This window comes from Erithacus rubecula (assembly GCF_903797595.1).
Source record: "Erithacus rubecula genome assembly, chromosome: 6".
In the NCBI taxonomy this organism is placed as follows: Eukaryota; Metazoa; Chordata; class Aves; order Passeriformes; family Muscicapidae; genus Erithacus; species Erithacus rubecula.
In genome coordinates, this window is record NC_136688.1 from 39,798,844 (window position 1) to 39,816,316 (window position 17,473).

The 17,473-nt window shown below is 43.0% G+C and overlaps 1 protein-coding gene across 3 annotated transcripts in view; it reads left to right on the forward strand.

Annotated features, from left to right (window-relative positions):
- The window catches only part of ADCK1 (aarF domain containing kinase 1), a 72,890-nt gene that overhangs the window by 34,418 nt on the left and 20,999 nt on the right, over positions 1-17,473 (forward strand). For 2 of the 3 annotated variants that reach the window (XM_079308558.1, XM_079308559.1), the window contains exon 5: positions 15,012-15,170. The exons of the other annotated variant lie outside the window; for it this stretch is intronic. In XM_079308558.1, the coding sequence (XP_079164684.1) occupies positions 15,012-15,170 (159 nt within the window). The remainder of the gene's footprint in view (positions 1-15,011; positions 15,171-17,473) is intronic. 3 annotated transcript variants of the gene reach the window in all.

Genomic DNA, 17,473 nt, shown 5'->3' on the forward strand with positions numbered 1-17,473 from the left:
GCCACTTTCTGTAGCTGGTTCCATATGGTGCTCTACAGAAGATTAATTTATTGTGCAGATCACAAGGTCTTGATGTCATAATGAAGGTTGCTGCAGATTCTGTTATGGCTCCAGAAAGCCTTTTCCCAGGCAGGCAGTGTTGTCTAACCCATCCAGGATGCCAGCACATGTGCCTGCTTCATCCAGTGTTGCACAGTCTTGTGGTTGAGTGCTCTGTCCAAAAGCATTGATGTGGCACAGTGCACAGTCCCTCTCGTGGTTGCTTGTGGACTGATGCAGAATGGCTTTGCTGAACACCCATGTCTCCTGCAACTTGTGAACCTGGTTCTGTCCTGAAACACCATCTCCAGCAATGCTGTGCTGGGGTGGTCTGTGAAGTCCATCACTGTGCATTACATCACTACAGGACTCAGGGCAACCAGATCTAGGTCAGCAAGGCCTCTTTTGCCTGCTGTGGGTGTTGTCGGTCACAGGAAATCTCTTCATTCTGCATTACCCTCCATTACCCACCAATGTGGAAACTGAGCTGTGGTGGCCATTGCTGTGATAGTGTGAGGGGCTGTAAAGTAGAAGATATGACCCTTCTCCCACCACTCTGAGTCTCTTGCAGTACACCCGGCAGGGCTTCCAAGCAGACATCAATAAAAAACACATTTTTATTAAAACTGTAATGACGAATAAAAAACCTTCACATTTCTTTCAATAACTTGGGAAATAAAAAAGAGATTTTTATCTATTATGAAAAGGATTTTGGCCATAAAAAGGTAATTTAAAGAGTCTGAGATGGATGGCGAATAGCATTAATGTCACCCAGAACAAATGGTCCTGCATTACTCATCTGAAAGGCACAAGTGGCTGCCTGTGCCAGTCCCACTGCTGCTGCAGCCTCTGCTGTGCTTGCCCTGCCTTGCCTCTGGTAAGAGGCCCCAGTCACTGGCAGATCCCAGTGTGGCTGCTTCTACACCGGCTCTTGTGTGGGCAGCAGCTGTCCAGAACTGTTGCTCTAAAGGCCCATGGGAAAGCAAACAGAGAGCTTTATGTGGCTCAGGTAGTGAACCTTGCTTTGTTTCTTGTGTCTGTGCTCTCTTTGTGTGCAAGCTCCAGTGTTGCTGATCCTTAATGCCATGCCAAGGGCAGCCTGGTGTCCTCACTGCCAGAGGAGCTTTTGAAGAGGGTGCGGCCTGTTTCCATGACTTTTGTCTCCATTCAGAGCTTCTGGGAGAGTTTGGCTGGGTCATGCTCGTGGCAGCCTCTTCCTGGGTACTCTAGGCCCCATAGTCTAAGAGAGGGAAGGTTTTGAGTATAGATTAGAGGATAATCTTCTTCGACTTCTTTGAAATTAGTAAGATTTACAATATAGGAGGTTGGACAGTAGATTTTCTAAAGGGTTGTTGTTCTGTAAGGAATAGAAAAACTTTAGATCAGAAAGTGCAATGGGGAATGGCCTGGTAAGGAATAGTTCTGAAGTGCATGCTTAATGGCATTTTTTTGCTTTCAATTTACAAATTCTTTAAGTGCCTGGGGATTGATGTATGACATACTTGCATGGAATTTGTTGGCTCAGTGTCTGTGCAGATGGTAAGCTGCGTTCAGTACAGTTTTTTCAGAGTTTTGATTACACCTGAAGTATTGCTCTGAAGCAAATACATCTTGACTGACAATACACACAACAGCTGTGTCAGCCTGTATTCAGTGTCCACATCCTGCAGAGGGGTGGATGTGCTGCACAGCAATTCTCAAGCCATTGACAGAAAACAGTTCTCAGCATGTGGGTAACCCTTCCAGTTCCAAATAATTACTGGAAATTGCAGTCTGTAACTGGGATTAATAGTCCTTATTCTTGCATATGGAGACTTTCTTTTTTCAAATGTGTATTTCCTTTGCTCAGCAATCTCCAGGCATTTCTGACACAGCAGGATCTGTGTAGGGGCAGAAGCATTGAGCTGCGATGTTGAGGAACTGGCTTCTGTTTCAAAGCCCACTGCTGATACCCTCTGAAATATTCTTGACACAGACTGGGTTTACTATGCCTGATTCTTCTCTGTGGGAGTGAAGAATCCTGTCATCTGCCTGCCCACTGATCTTTTAATATCCTACTTGATGCTGCCTAGTTATTATCTCCTAATTTCTTTCAGAATTTTACATCTGCACAGTTCCTTGGCACTTGACCCATCAGAAACATGAAAACATGATGCAGTGAGTCAGGCAACTTTTGGCAATAGGCTATTTGTAGATGAAACAAATGACATAAGATGAACTAAGAAGTTACAGGACCTGACCTTGACATATCTGTATTTTTGTAAGACACAGAATAGTCACGTAGAATTTTTACGAATTTATAAGATGTATAGTGATCTAATACGTTTTGGTTTATGGTACTTCTGCGATCTGTCTGACAGGCAGCTCTTGATTTTATGGAAGAATGCTGAGCCATAAAAAACACTTCAACTCTGCTTGCAAATTTTCTTCCATGTGAAAAAACTGCTAGGAGCATTGGAAATTCTCCTTATGAGATGCCACGCACTCAACATGATTTTATGTTTTGAGGATTGAGGCAAAAATTGGGATCTAAGATGTCTCAGCGTTCTTTACACCACTAGTGAGCAAAGTGTGTTTGTTCCTTTTAGGCAGACCAGCCTGAGGAAGTTTTCTCATGTTATGTTTGTGGACATTAGGCGCATTTTGCACTTATTTTCTGTAAGCTTTGCAGTATTTAGTTTTACAGGATGTGTAGTTGAGAGCCAAACCTCTGAAGCTGTCTGTGACAACTGAAGAAATAAACTCACATGACCTGTTGCTTGTACCAGGAGAGCTCAGCTGAAGCAAACCTACTTGTAAATTTCTCCCTTACAAAACTCATATAACCACTGCATCTCAAATTGATAAGTTCTTGGAAAAGGCTCTTCAGCACCTATGCTTCCAAATTTCAAATTATTAGTAGAAAATTTACATTAATTAGCTCATTTTGAGTAATGAATGAAACCGAGGTGGTATCAGTTGTGCGTGGAGAACAAAGCCAATTTTCTCAAGCACCTTATTGGATGTAGCTGATTGGTTCAGGTCTATTAACTGCTATGTCCATTTATCAAGAAGGCTAGAAGGAGGCTGGAGCAATTAAAATTACCAGGGCTTGTTAAGAGGGGTTGTAGTAAAGAAGTCTCTCCATGTAACTTTGTAAACTGCCAATGTCTTTGCCCTGTCTGCCAAGAAAACCTTTAAGCCAATGCCTCCTCTCCTGGTCCATCTTTTGTCCTTTGGACCATAACCTAATCTCTTCCTCTTCTATTTTTTTTTTCTGTTTTGTTTATTTGAGAGAAGTGTGAGGGTGGTTCTTAATGGGATATCCTGGCCAAGGCCTTTGCCAGTCCCTTGCAGTCATTAAAATCAGCTCAGGAATTGCAGATTTGCTGCCCCAACATAAACATTTGAGACAGTGGGTGGTTCCCAGTGAGTCACCAGGAGGGAATGGAAAGATATGGAGCAGAGTGGTTCTGTGGACCCTATCTCTAATGACTACCCAGCCACAGCACAGTGATTACAGTGTGTTGGACTGAGTGTCTCCAGTGGCTTAGTGTCTTATACCTGATGAGAGAGAAAGTGCAGCCTGATCACTCTGGCATACTCTGTCCTGGCTTTGCTCTCCACAGGACATGTTTGAAGTGGATCTCAGTATTTGGCCCCTTTTTGGTGAGATGAATCCTGGGTTGTAATTAGATTTTTACAATAGATGGAATCCACCAAACTGTTTATCTGCATCCACAGAAGCCCAAATATTTTAAGCTACATACCAGTTAGTATTTAGAGGCTTTCTGTCCTGTTCCTATTCCAGAGGCTGACTTTGTTGTTCCATTTTTGAGCTGCATTAGCCTGAGGGAAGATAGAATGGCAGTTGAATTCTGGCTTTAGAATAATGGGTTGATAGATTGTTTGGAAATGCATGTGAATTAGTCAAAATTATCCCCCTAGCTTTGTTTCCGTATCCCACTTTTGTCCTGGTAACAACCTCTAGCAGTACACACTGTAGATGACAGAGAGCTTATATCCAAACTGTTTCCTACTGTACCCTGGACTGTCAGCCCTTTCCTTTGCAGTACTTGTCACCCTGCACTGGCAGTAGCAATGCTAAGCCTATAAGTGTAGTTGATTTATGTTAACTGTTGAAACAATAATGTTTAATCTGTAAAGTGCTAATCAATTTTTTATGTTGATTATGAATAGGCCAGCTGTGCCTACTTTCCTATTCATAGAGTTTAGTGAACAAGCCTGTTTCACAGGCTGGGTTTGGAGAGTAATTTACATGAGAGCAGACACTGCTTTAAGAAAAGTAAATCAGCCAGGTTGCACCAGTGAAGCAGGGATTTGGCAGCCCTGCACTAAGATCTAGGGGCAAGGAAAAAAAACATGGGAGGAAGAGGAGAAAGATAATAAATGAACTGTAGAAGGAGCTGACAGATCAAAGCAGACATGTGAAAAGTAGGGGAAATATGATCAGGAGCAGAAAGGAAAAGTTGATATTCAGAGGAGAGATTGATAAGAAGGAAATGGGACAGGATGTGACTGGTTTAGCATAGGACTTTTCTGTTTGCATCAGTGCAGAGAGCTCAGGGCTCCATGGTTTGTATGGCTGGTCAGTAGGGATGACCTAATGCATGGTGCCAGTGACACTATTGGCAAAGTCAGTTGTGTATTTAATTTGTTGTGCAGTTGTCTCTGAACTTTTATTGATCTCTATACATTTTTTCTGAGAGTTGACTGCAAAGGATACAAACTCCAGGGCCCCATCCAGACCTCTTTGCATGTTATTCTACCTCAGCTTCTGCTTAGTCTCTGGACCTTGGTCTCTGTGGTGTGGACTGCTGAACAGCTGTGTCTTTCACATTGACTTACCTGCCATGTGTGCTGGTGTTTCAATATCCCATCAAGGGACAGTTAACATCAGCAACTGGCTTATGAGCTTTACATCTTCAGCAGAGTTTTACTACCTTTATTTAAGCATAATTCTTCTGAAGTAGTGACCTCATTATATCTCTTTCTTGATACCAGTTCAGTTCAGGCAGGGCTGCCCACATCTGCCAGACTGCATGTACTTCCAGGTCCGCCTAAGATCCCTACTCTTACCTCCCTGTTCTATTAATCTGAGGCAGTGTTGTGCTTCAGTAAAGCTTCAGGCCTGCTTGTATCTATGTAATTATAACCAAAGTCAGAGGAAAGGATATAACTGGGCAGAATCTGTCTGGGACTGAACTTTCCCCTCTGCATGTTATGGTTGTACTGTCGATCCTGGTGACAAATGGCTAGATTGTCCATTGATGCTTCTGTCATTCCTGCTCTTTGTCATCAGGTGATGAAGATCATCAGAGGGCCAGAACACCTTTCCTGTGAACACAGGATAAGAGAGTTGAGGTTGTTCAGCCTGGAGGAGGACTGGGGAAGATATCATAGCACCTTCCAGTACCTAAAGGGGGCCTAGAGGAGAACTGGAGAGGGACTTTCACAAGTGTGTGGTAGTGATAGGACAAAGGGGAATGACTTCAAACTGAAAGATAGTAGTTTTAGGTTAGATATTAGGAAAAAATTCTTTTCTGTGAAGTTGGCGAGGTACTGGAACAGACTGCCCAGAGAAATTGTGTCTGCCCCATTCCTAGAAGTGTTTAAAGTCAGGCTGGATGGGGCATTGACCAGCCTGGTTTAGTGGAAGGTGTCCCGGCCCATGGCAGGGAGGTTGGAACTAGGTGATCTTTAAGGTCCCTTCCAACACAAACCATTCTATTGATACTATAGAAAAGGTGCAGTAATGTCCTGTACACACACTGCAGGAACCCTCCACTCCTCCTGCACACCCTGCCTCTGCACACACACAAACACCATCCTGGTCCTATTCTTTACTTGCCTCTCTGTGGATGGATTTTGCCTACCATTCCCCATACAAGCTGTGTGCACAAATGCCTTGCTCCATGCTTCCTTTTTAACTCTGTGCTCAACCCTTGGCACAGCTTCACTTCCTGACCAAATCTTTGTACCCGACCTCTTCCAAACATCCCCTCATCACACTCTGTATAGTCATGTAAGACTGCCCATACACGTTCCCCCGCAACCCTCCTGTCTTGTCTTATATACTTCTTGGAGCTCCCAGGCTTTCAAAGCTGAATCAGAGGCATTTAAGATGAGGCACAGGTGATGTGTGTTTCTGAAGGTCCCCATGTATCCTCAGGCTGTGGCAGCTGGTTATTTCTCACAGGACTGCTGCTGTTGTGCAGGCTTACTGCTGACAGGGCCCTTGGGGCATCTCTGCAGTCCTCTCTGAGCCTCTTTCTGCCTGGCTGTGACTAACATGGAGCTTGTTTGTTGTGGCTCCTTTCCTACACAGGTTTCAACCAGTGCGTGGCAGGGATGTGTTTATATCTGGAGTCAAAATGGTCTTGGAAGTTCATTTACTTCTGGGTGTTTTCTTAAATCAAACCTTCTTGCTTACGTTTCAACTGGCCCCATTTCTGTGGCATTTTGTGGCTTCATTTTGGTACAGGTAAGAAATTTTTTACATTGGGAGCTGCCCATCATAGCAACAACTTCCCCAGGGATATGGTAGAGACCTCATCACTGGAGATTTTCAAGATGTTACAATCTCTTCTAGGCTGCCTTTCCCATGAAAAGTTAAACAAGACCATCTTTTGAGGTCCCTTCTAACCAGAGCTGTTCTGTGATTTGATGATTATTTACAAATATTCTGTCTTTGCACCAGGCTGCTGACATCTGCAGGGGTGATATGTTTTTTGGGAATATGTCTTCAGGAATTCAATCAAGGAGGTCTGCGTGTTGTGGACCTCCACATATCTTACTACATGTGTGGCACAAGAGAAATGGGAACTTTGAGGGGATGGGGGACAATTGGCTTGTTTTCACCTGTCATTTGTGAGCATTAGCACTTGATGTCTAGTACTAGATTCAGACCTTGAAATGAGGTCAATGTTGATGACAAGGTCAAGGCTGCAGGCATGCTTGATAGAAAGTTGGTGATGTTCTCTGTTGTGATGAGGAAGGAGATAGAAAGGATTTTGGTTTGATTGAGAAGATTGGGAACTGTGCTTTAGTTTTGTTGAATGTGAACAGAGATATGACTGTCTGAAAGAAGATGACTGAAAACAGGCTGAAATTGTAGTTTGGCTAGAAGCAGGCTGATGTACAGAGCCAGAACTACAAGTCAGCAGAAAGGAAGTGGGAATTTTATGTGAGCTATTATCCAGATGCAGTGGTGGGGGTAGAGGTTGTGAGCAGAGCTTTGTGTAACATCTCCAGAAAGCTGGGAAAGGGATAAGCCAGCTGCTCTGATATACTAAGAGAGCCATTAAAAGAGCAGAAGGCTGAGGAGACTCTTCCCTTTCTTAGGAGCTAGTGGGATGTTCTTGCTATGTTAGCACTTTCAGCTCTATTGCTTGGAAGCTGTAGAGCTGCAAAAAACATGGAAAACCCTGAAAATCTTAATAGACAGGGGCTACTACTGCTCTATCTCAGCCATGGAATAAGAATCCCTTTGGGCAGATGGGATACAGCAGAGTTGTCTTCTGCTGTGCTTCCACTGTGCACTGCTGTAACAAATGAGACTCTCCTTTGTTAGCAGGGGAAAAGAAAGAGAAAGAACACCTTCAATTAAAATACAAATGGTGGCTGGGAGTGGAGTTGTGTGTGCTCTTGAAGGACTGTCATTCCAATCTTTCTGAACAACTGACAAGCATGCATCCATTCCCATAGACAGGAGAGATGCAGAGGAAGTAGTATTTCCCCCAAAAATCAGAGAGAAAAGAGTGGATTTAATGAGCATTGCTCAACTGGCAGAAAGAAAAAAGAGCAAATTAAACGGAGCATTTGTATGCACAAGGGAAGAGCAAGGAAGCATCTGCCCCATGGCCTACACTGTTGGAGTGAATTTTCTTTTTCAGAGTGATGAAATAGAAAGCAAATGGGATTATATATGTATATACACATTTTGGCTTTACTTTGCTTTGGCCTGTTCATTTTGCATAGGCTGTAAGATACTTATGTTATGCAAAATAGAGTGCACAGTGACACTGTTCACTGTGTACATAGAGAGACTGTATTTTACATCTTCCCTTTCCATACAAACATAGTTGTTGGTGGACTCTTGCTTGACCATTAGGATAAGGAAGCACAGGCTGCTGTTGGAGGCCAGTCACAGACAGGCTGGGGTGCAGAAATGGTTTAGGGTATCAGGAGGATGACTAGCAACACAAGATGTTATATTCTGAGATGGAAAGAAGTGGGATGCTGAACAGGTCACCAGTCACTGTGACTGCATCTGGAGACAGAAAATAAGCGTTTTCTCAGTATCCACATCAGTATTGGAGGGATGATGAATCCCTTTGTTATCACTTGAGGATTCTGAAGAAATAGTTGATTCAGTCTTGCAAGGTTCTTCCACCTTCCCTCTTCTCCACAGGGAAGTGAACTATACTTGCAGCTCAAAATTAGGATTTAGCTTCCAAGGGCAAAACCTTTCCCTTGGTAATGGACATTTTTGAGAAATAGAATTTCTTGGAATGTAATTCTGCATATGGGATAATACACATGGGGGAAAACCACCTGTATGGACTACTTTGACCAGGACTAACGTTCACACACATGTAGATGGATTAGAAACTTGGAGACATCCCAGGCTTGCTGTTTACTTTCTCTGGTTTCATCGATATGCTTGTGCTACCAAAGATGATGTGCTAGCCCTGCAGATGATGTCTGGACTCTGCTTTCTTACAATTTAGTTTGATATCTGCCTTGCATCAGAAGTCTATTGTGCAGTTTCTCTGCTTTCTGCTTTGTGAAATCAGCACCTGGAAAAAGAGCAGCTGAATGAAGCTAAACATGGAAGAGGCTGTGGTAAAATGCTATTGGAAAACCTGTAGAACTCCCAGCTCTTGAAAGCATCTCTGGGTGCTGAGCTAGTCTGGCAATCTTAGCATCTTGTGTCTCTGGAAGGTAGTAGGACATCTGGTAGCTTAATTGGTGCAAAACATTTATCTCCTTGTGCCAGTCAGGAGGATGTTCCTGAGCCACTTATGTTCCAGTCTGGCCATGACAATTCTTGATTTTGTTAGGCTGAACGTTCCTTGTTTGTGGGAGCCATGGATAAGTGGCTCACCTTTTAGAGAGATGGGAGATGAGGTCTACTTCATACACAGGGTCTCAGGAGACATACATCTGCTCTGTCTGTTCATTGCTCTTACTGCCTGTTTTAGCTGTCACCACTGAGATCCAGGTTTCGATCTGGGATGAGTAATAGTCTCAGACAGTTCTGTCTTGTCTTAAGGATTTGACTTACTCAGGAAAATAAATGAAGCTACCATGAGTGTCTGAGTGCAGACTACTATGCAGGAGTCATCAGGGATGGAATAAAAGGTGCTTTTCCTCAAGGTATAGCTCTGTAATAATGAAAGGTACTATAGCAAGTAAAGTAGACTGATACTGCACAGCTCAATGGATGGATGTGATGAATACAAGAATGGCTTCATGTTGGCTTTTTCCCTGCTTGTCTAGCCCAAAGAGGCTAGAGAAAAAGGATCCTAGGTGAGCAGAACAGGAAGAAGGCAGGATCCTAGGTATCAGACAATGAATGACTGAGCAAATGTTGGTCTCAGGCTGAGGGAGATCAAAGACTCTTCATTTAGCAGAGTTCATTTTCTGTAACACTAATGGCTTTGTAACTGAGAAATGCTGTTGGTAGCATCCCAGAGAAGATTCTCAGGGTTTTGGCACGTAGTGGGCTGCAAAGTTCCAAAGTGGTATGAGGTAGAAATAACAGGAAAAAGTGAACTTCACACCCCACCTGAGTCACAGTCCTTTTTCTAAAATAAATGCTGATGGTTGATGGACCATTTTGTACAATTGTTGTGAAATGTTAGCAGTGATTAACAAAGTTAGTTGTGATTGGCACGCCAGGAGCAAATGTGTACCATTGGCATGTGAAGTGGCATGTTTGTGGCTGTGTGTAATGACTGTTGTATGTGTATTATACAGATAGGTTTCTAAAAGCCAAGCTAAAAATTTGGTCCATATAAATTACACAAGGGCAGATTTCTAGCTGTGTTGACAGCCCTAATTCTGCTCACTGAAGTGTGAACACTGTGACACAGTGTGGCCCAGCATCACATGGGATATCAAGGAGAAACAATGTTAGACCTCAGCTCTTCCAGATTCTAGGCTGGCACCTCATTGCATATCTCCCCCTGAAAAGAACCACCTTACTTTTTCATCCTGTGCACCAAAAAAAGCAGGGATTTTCTGTAATAAGCCATAGGTAATTGTTTCAGTGCATGAGGATACAAACATACCTTTACCTACATTCATTTGGATGCAGCATATACCCCTCTATATATGTGCATGTATGTGTAGATGTAATATGAACACCAGCGAATCCATTGAAAACAAAACCACTTCTGTATACATCTACAACATTATTAAAAATACTGAATTGATAAATACATGTTCTTGACAGATGAATTTAGGAACCATCAATTAAGCTTGGCATTCATTAGGTAGGGAGAAGTCCAATCAGATTTCACCGACTCAACAAAGCCGCCTATAAATTGTGGGCTTTTTGTTCTGATGTTTGATGAATTATTCTTCATAATCCACTGTCTACTGTGATAAATCTAATCTTTCAGTTTTTGCTGTCTTAATAATTTTCAGAGCAGCACTCTGACATTTTGTTTTTGTAGAGGGGATAGAAAGGTTGGGATAATCGGAAAAAAAACCCACTTGCTGTCTGAGAAGTATTTTGCTCTACACCAAGGTAACATTTTTCTCACATCTAGAACTCTGCTCTTGCAGACTTGGAGGGGATCAGTGAGTCCTTGGCAACATGAGCCATTATGTGTATCTTATTGAAAAGATGACCAGCCTAAGATGAAGTTCACATTCCTTAAACCGGGAAGGGCATTCAGATTTCTCAGAGCAATAGCCTGCTCTTCCAAAAGTCCTGATGCCGTCTGTTGTTTGTGATCCTGCATCTCACTGCTCCCTAAATTTGTCTTGAGCAAACTGCTGACACATGGCCAATATTCATCACAGTGGCAGGGCAGAGCAGAGCCAGCACGTCTTATGTAGAACAGTGTTACATAGTGTTGGGCTGGGGAAGGGCTCCATGACTTAGGCTCCTGCTCCAGAGTACTGTGCTAGCAGCCTTTCTGGAGAGGGAGGAGAACATACCTCTCTGTGAAGTGGGTAAGTTGAAACTAGGTAGTAATACTCCATCATTTGCTGCAGCAAATGGATATAAAAAGGTTGAGATTAAGAGGCAATATATTTCAAAATAAATTAGCTAGCAAGACATGCACATTTAATTTTTGTGGTTTAGAGATTAAGATATCAGGCTGGAACTTGGGATGTCTGGGTTAAATCCCAGCTCTGTCAAAGACTTCCCAGAACATGCTGGGCAGGTCATGTAAGGTAATACTTTCAGAAAGGATGCAGGATTTGGGAGCTTAAATCCGATTGATTTCCAGTATCTTCCTAAGTGTTTAAGGACAAGATTCACAAAAAATACTGAGGCATCCTGATGCCCAACATTGTGGCATCAGATGGTATGTGCTGCAGACCTTGGGAAGAGCAGCTGTGCTTTGGGAAAGCACTGCAGCATGTGAAGAAGCCTGTAGCTGACATCTGGGAACTCCTGGAAAGCATGAGTTTGTGCAGGGCCCGTGGTGGCTGTGCATCTCATACCATTGCACTCTGGACTTAATGTGCTCTCTAGGTGCAACCTCAGCACGAATACATACTAGTGAGTGTCTAAGTCAATAGATCCTGTTAGAGCTTTTATATCAGTTCCTTGAGGGATGAATACTAATGCCAACAATCATGCATATTTTGCATATTTAAAATTAAATTAGCTTTATTCTTTAGAATTAAACAGGGCTGTGTTTTTAGTAAGTGAAGTACAGTGCACAGTCATTTGCTGGTGGAGCATGTGCCCGATGGGGACCTGGCTATGCAGAAGGAGGAAGGAAAACCACTGTGTGCAGGGACGCTGCTCACCTGTACAGCTGTAAACCTGCAGCTGGCTGTCCTATTCCTTTGAAAGAGCAGCCCTAAAGTTCCTTTTCAACCTTTATTATACCCGTCGGGAAATTATGCTTGTTTCATCTCCTGCCAGGATTACAGATGGTAACAGTGAGTTTGATGAGGCCATTTAAGACCACCTGTAGCCTGGAAAAAACTTGAGAGTTCCTTAAGTCAGGTGGGCTCCAAGACCTTTGCTTGCTAATTATCCACCCTGGAAATGACAGTTTTTGTTAAGGGTGCTTGTGAGCAGTAAGAGCCTGCAGCCTGTTCCAAGAACTCCCTGATTGCATGAAAGGTATGCAGCCACCTTCCCTTGGGAAGACCCCACTCCCAGGCTGGCAGTGTGGGAACCAGGCTCACCTCTTCTCTGCTTCCATGCCATCCTGCCTCTTGCTCACTTTTGCCTGTCTGGGACACACAGCCTGCAGCAGAGGCATTAGATAATGAACGAGGGTCATTTGCTAAGTGGGGGGTCCTGGAGCCCAGCCATAATTGTGCTTCTGCTTTATCTCAGCCTCACACCTGCTCATGTAATGGCTCGGCTGTGATCTACTCCCTCCCCCTGTGCATGCTCTGCTCTTCTCCTCCTGGGGTATCCATCAATTCTTTGGCCCTGTTGCAGTCCTTTGCCTTGCTGTCCTTGTCTGCAGCCTGTGAACGTGCACAGATTGCCCTGGAATTGTGGAAGGGCCACTGGGCTGGCTCTAACCTGACTTCATGTCCTAAGTAGCAAGTTTTTAAATTAAACTCTTCTATCCAAAATAACTCCTAGATGCAGCTCTCTTCAATTATGTTTTTTGGAAAACTTAGTCACACGATAATGTGGTATATATTATTCCTGCCAGAGGGAACATGTGCAGCTTTTTTTTCCTCCTGCATGCATTCAGTACTGGTGAAAATGGCTGGATTGACAGTGTAGGCAATTAAGAGGTTTTGAAATCCAGAGCAGATGGAATTTTATCCAATTTATATATGATCTAACTATAAATGTACCTTAGTGGATTCAAGACAGTGAACTCCCAATTCTGTATTTTAACTTTTGGGTGATATTATCCGTCTTATAACACTTTGACTACTAACCACTTTGTAAAGAGTACATCCCTCTGATACAAGGATGTAGGGTAGTGAGAGAGTTCAAGAAGGTCTCAGCTCGACCTCATGTGGCAAGTTCTGTTTGCATTTTTTTCTTCCTTATGGGATCTTACAGGCCAGCAGGCTCTTGGCTACCTTGAATCTTTACCCCTAATACATCCTGTCTTCAGGCAATATATAAACCTCATATAAAGGTAAAAGTCCCTGTGTCTTGGACACATTTTCTCTTGAGACACAGATGTCAATAGGTTTGAATTATGGACCTGCTGTAATTAAAAACCACATAACTAGTTGTTTTTAAATGCAGTTGTTTTACTTAATTGATTTTGCCGCCAGGACTAAAGAGAATTAATTAAATAAATAAAATGCACCTTCCTAGTGAATTACTGGAGGCAGCTGAGTCTGTGTTGGTATCTAATTACTGCAAATGCTCCAGTTTGTTGCTAGCAATAGTTTTCTGTGGAAGGGGCTGGGGGGAAGGGGTAGGGTGGTGTAGGAGGGGGCTCATTCCTTGGCAGCTGCAAGAGGGAACAGGCTGCTCCTTGTAGTATTTTTCTTCCTTTTCAGCAAAAAGAGTATTCGTTTAAGGCTTTGCATGAAGACTTTGCTTAGAAGGTCTTTATTCATGTTTAATTGCTAGGTTGCTGCAGCTCCCATCTTTAATTACCTTTTTAAAAACAGGTTATAAAAATGCACTGACATTCTTTCTTTTTTGTTACTGCATAAATTACAGGCTTCTCAACTGCTCACTTGAAATCAGTTGAGCCCACGAGAAGGGTAGGACAGGTTCCCTTTGCTGACTTCTGTAAACCTCAGAGCTTATGTTCACCTTGCCCTACAGAGCAGGACAGAAATCCTCAACTAGCATTTCATGCACTGTGCTTGAAGCCACATATCTGTGTTGGCCCTTCCTGTGAGCTGTGTGGTGGGGCCTGGCTAATGAGCTAGGCCAAAATCACACTACCATGGTCATAGTGTTTGCAGAGCCTGTGCTGCCTGGTGCTGCGCAGAGGGACTCTAGCAGGGTGCTATGTTATGCAGGGCAGATGGGCCTTTGCCCTCTCCCATTGCCTCACCCATGTTTACCTTGGATTTTGCTTCCTGGACCTGCTTCTTGTAATCTGTTTCATCTGTAACTCAACTTGTAGTCTAGACCTGAATTTCTCAGCCAGAACTTCTAATAATTTCCTTTCTTGCTTGCCAAGTGCTTTGGTGTCCTGATTTGTGCTTTTTCTGAGTTGAGAGCTCTGGTTACTTTTACAGAAGGTGTGATGAAGTGCATCACACTAAACATGTTTTCAGGTCAAGTTGTCCAGGTTGAAACAGCAATTTTTGTTCCCCTGCCCTGAATGCAGCCTTTAACCACTGCTCCCAGTTGTGTGCTGGCTTTCACCAAGTAAGCTAGCTGCTGCTGCTGTAATGCACAGGAATACACACTGTCAGGTTTCAGGGGTGATGGATGGTATTAAATGTCTGCAAAAGAGATACATGCAAAGGAACAGCTGTTGGCTTCTGCACCCAGGATGCTGATCATAATCACTCCAAACCGTTTTCAGGACAGCCTGAAGAAGTCTCTCACATATTGCCTGGTCACACTACAAGTCCAAGATGAAATGTGCTGCTGGGAGTCTGTCACAGGTTGCCATAAGCAGAGTATCTCCAGGGTATTTGTGAATTTGGCAGGCTTCACTCAGAGGCCAAACAATGACCAGGGTAAGAGAGGGCACAGAAGAAGGATAAAAGGGCTGAGTCTGCCCCACTTTGTCATTTGAACTCTCTGGCCTGTGGGCAGGGCTTTCCTGAGAATAGCCTCTGTTATCCCAAGCTGATGCCTCTTTCTCTTCTCTCCACAGATAAAAGAGCTCTTTGTGAGTTTTGATGACACTCCCTTGGGAGCAGCATCACTAGCCCAGGTACACAAAGCAGTGCTGCAGGATGGGAGAACAGTGGCAGTGAAAATCCAGCACCCCAAGGTCCAAGCTCAGAGCTCCAAGGATATTTTGCTCATGGAGGTAAAACTACTGTTGACTTCAATTACAGAACAATTGCCATTGAAACGTGTAGGGACCACATTCACCCATTGTGTAAGCAGGTATAATAACACCAACCTGTGGCTTTGAAACCTCCATAGAGATCAATGCTGTCTTGCAGGATTAATACAGAAAATGGGTGAGGATTGCAGTGCTGGTGATTGTGTGGACGGAGAGACTGAACAACAGGGTAAGAGGGAAGGAGGGCAGAAGGAGAAGACAGGTAAAGATGAATGACATCATAGTAAGTCCATGTAAGATTTAAGAAATAGAGAGTCCTGAAGTCTCTTTTCAGCCTGTGTGCCCATTACCTGATCTCAGTTCTCTTGTAGTCAGAACTGCGTGGCCAAGGAAAGTCATTGTCCATGATTAACATTTTTTTTTCAATTAAATTCTAGTGTGGATTCAACAGTGGACAAGATTGCTGTGATTCAATTTTGTTTCTTGATCAGCTCCTAAATGCTGAACTGATCATGATAGAAATAAAAACACTGAAATACAGAGAGGGTTGCCTAACAGGAGCAAATACACAAATGAGAGATCCAGCTAGGAAAAAAGTTTCAATGCCTAGCTCCTGCTCCTCTCCTGAATGGTGGGTACCACTCTTATTTCCCAGTGCAGTGCTGTAGCTTCTCCCAAACTTCTAAGTCTGCTCATGGAAAGGAGGAAATGGAGGAAAAAACTACTGTACTGCATTGCAACAGACAAAGATACCAGCCATATGGTATAAAACATGAAATGGACACAGGGCTGAGGTAGAGGAAGGGAAGGATTAGGCCTTTAAGTGGTAACACACTAAAGCTTTTTGCTCTCCTAATAAAGCATATGTGTGTGTGTATATATATATATATATATATATGTCTGTGTATACAGTAAGTGCACATTAATTGGCAGACAGGTAGGTCCATGGTACTACAGAGGGGAAGCTTAAGCTGAGGAGTTCTGATGAGTGTTTGGAGGGTATTTCTCATACAGTAATACAGTTCTCCATCACAGAAGATCAAAAATGAAAGATTCTGCCAGCAACCTCTCAGAGTACCACGTAACTAAAGCTTCTCTAGGCAGTTAAAATACCCTGCTTTGAGCAATCCTGGCTAATCTGCATAGAAGCACAGCTGGTTCCAGCTGGGGCACATTAGTTTGCAGCTGGGTATTAATTTGAACTCACTGTGAAAGAAATTTTTTGGTTCCAAAGAGATGTCCCAGTAAGATGGGATGTGTCTGTTTCAGTGCTGTTTTGAGAACACACAACTGTTTGAACTGGCTTTGAGTCCAGCTGTAGATTTGAAATTGATTCAGATCTTCTCTACAACTCACTGCAGTGATCTGCCCAATGAATTTGTTCCTGTGCACAGCACATCATGTGCACAGCACTTCTTGGGGAGCGTATGACATCCTTCACTCCCTCCCAAAACAAGGTGGCAGACAAAGAGCAGTCAAGGATTAAGGATGAGCAGGTAATGAAAGAGTATGAGATCAGGGCAATAAGAGGATTCTGTGTGAACGACCCTAAACCTGTGTTTACCTTGGGACATTTGCCCTTCTAATAGTGGGTATCACAGAAACATACCTTCTCACACCATGTTGCTGTGATTGCTGATTATGCTGGTAAGAGACATTTAAACAAATTATTTTAGAATGATTCCTGTTTTTTCTGGCTTTAAACTATTCCTTCTGGGAAACTTGAAACTAAACCAGTGTATTTTCTTTTGGTAGTTTAGTACTGTCTTGTACAGCACTGTCTTGTACAGACAGTCTAGTTTACCATCAGCATGTTGTGTGTATATATATATATACATACACTGGTATGGGAACATAGCTCAGAACGTTACACATGCAGTTTGTTTTTAAAAAGTCTCTCTTGTAGAGTCTTGGCTTACATGCATCATTGTATCCTTGTTTTTGTGTAGACTGCATAGAAAGCCAGATGCACTAATGTTCTGATCCTTTAAGAATCAGAGAGACATTGCAGCTAGGTGAAGAGGTTAATTTACATATTGATGGAGATGGTCTTATTTAGAGACTGATGGGAAGGAATCTGAACAAGAAAAGGTAACTAGAAAATTCCTAAATTCACCTGAGGTTTCATAGCATCAATGCTTACTCTTTAAAAGTCAGTACAGCATCTGATAAACCCAGAGAGAGATACCTTGCTGCTCTCTATATAATCAATAATTATTTCAAGAGAATACGTTAGACAGATGTCAGAAAAGGGGTAGGCAAAAATACTTGTTAGGATGTCCCTGCTGATGGTCAAGTTGGTAAATTGATTGAAAAGAGCATTT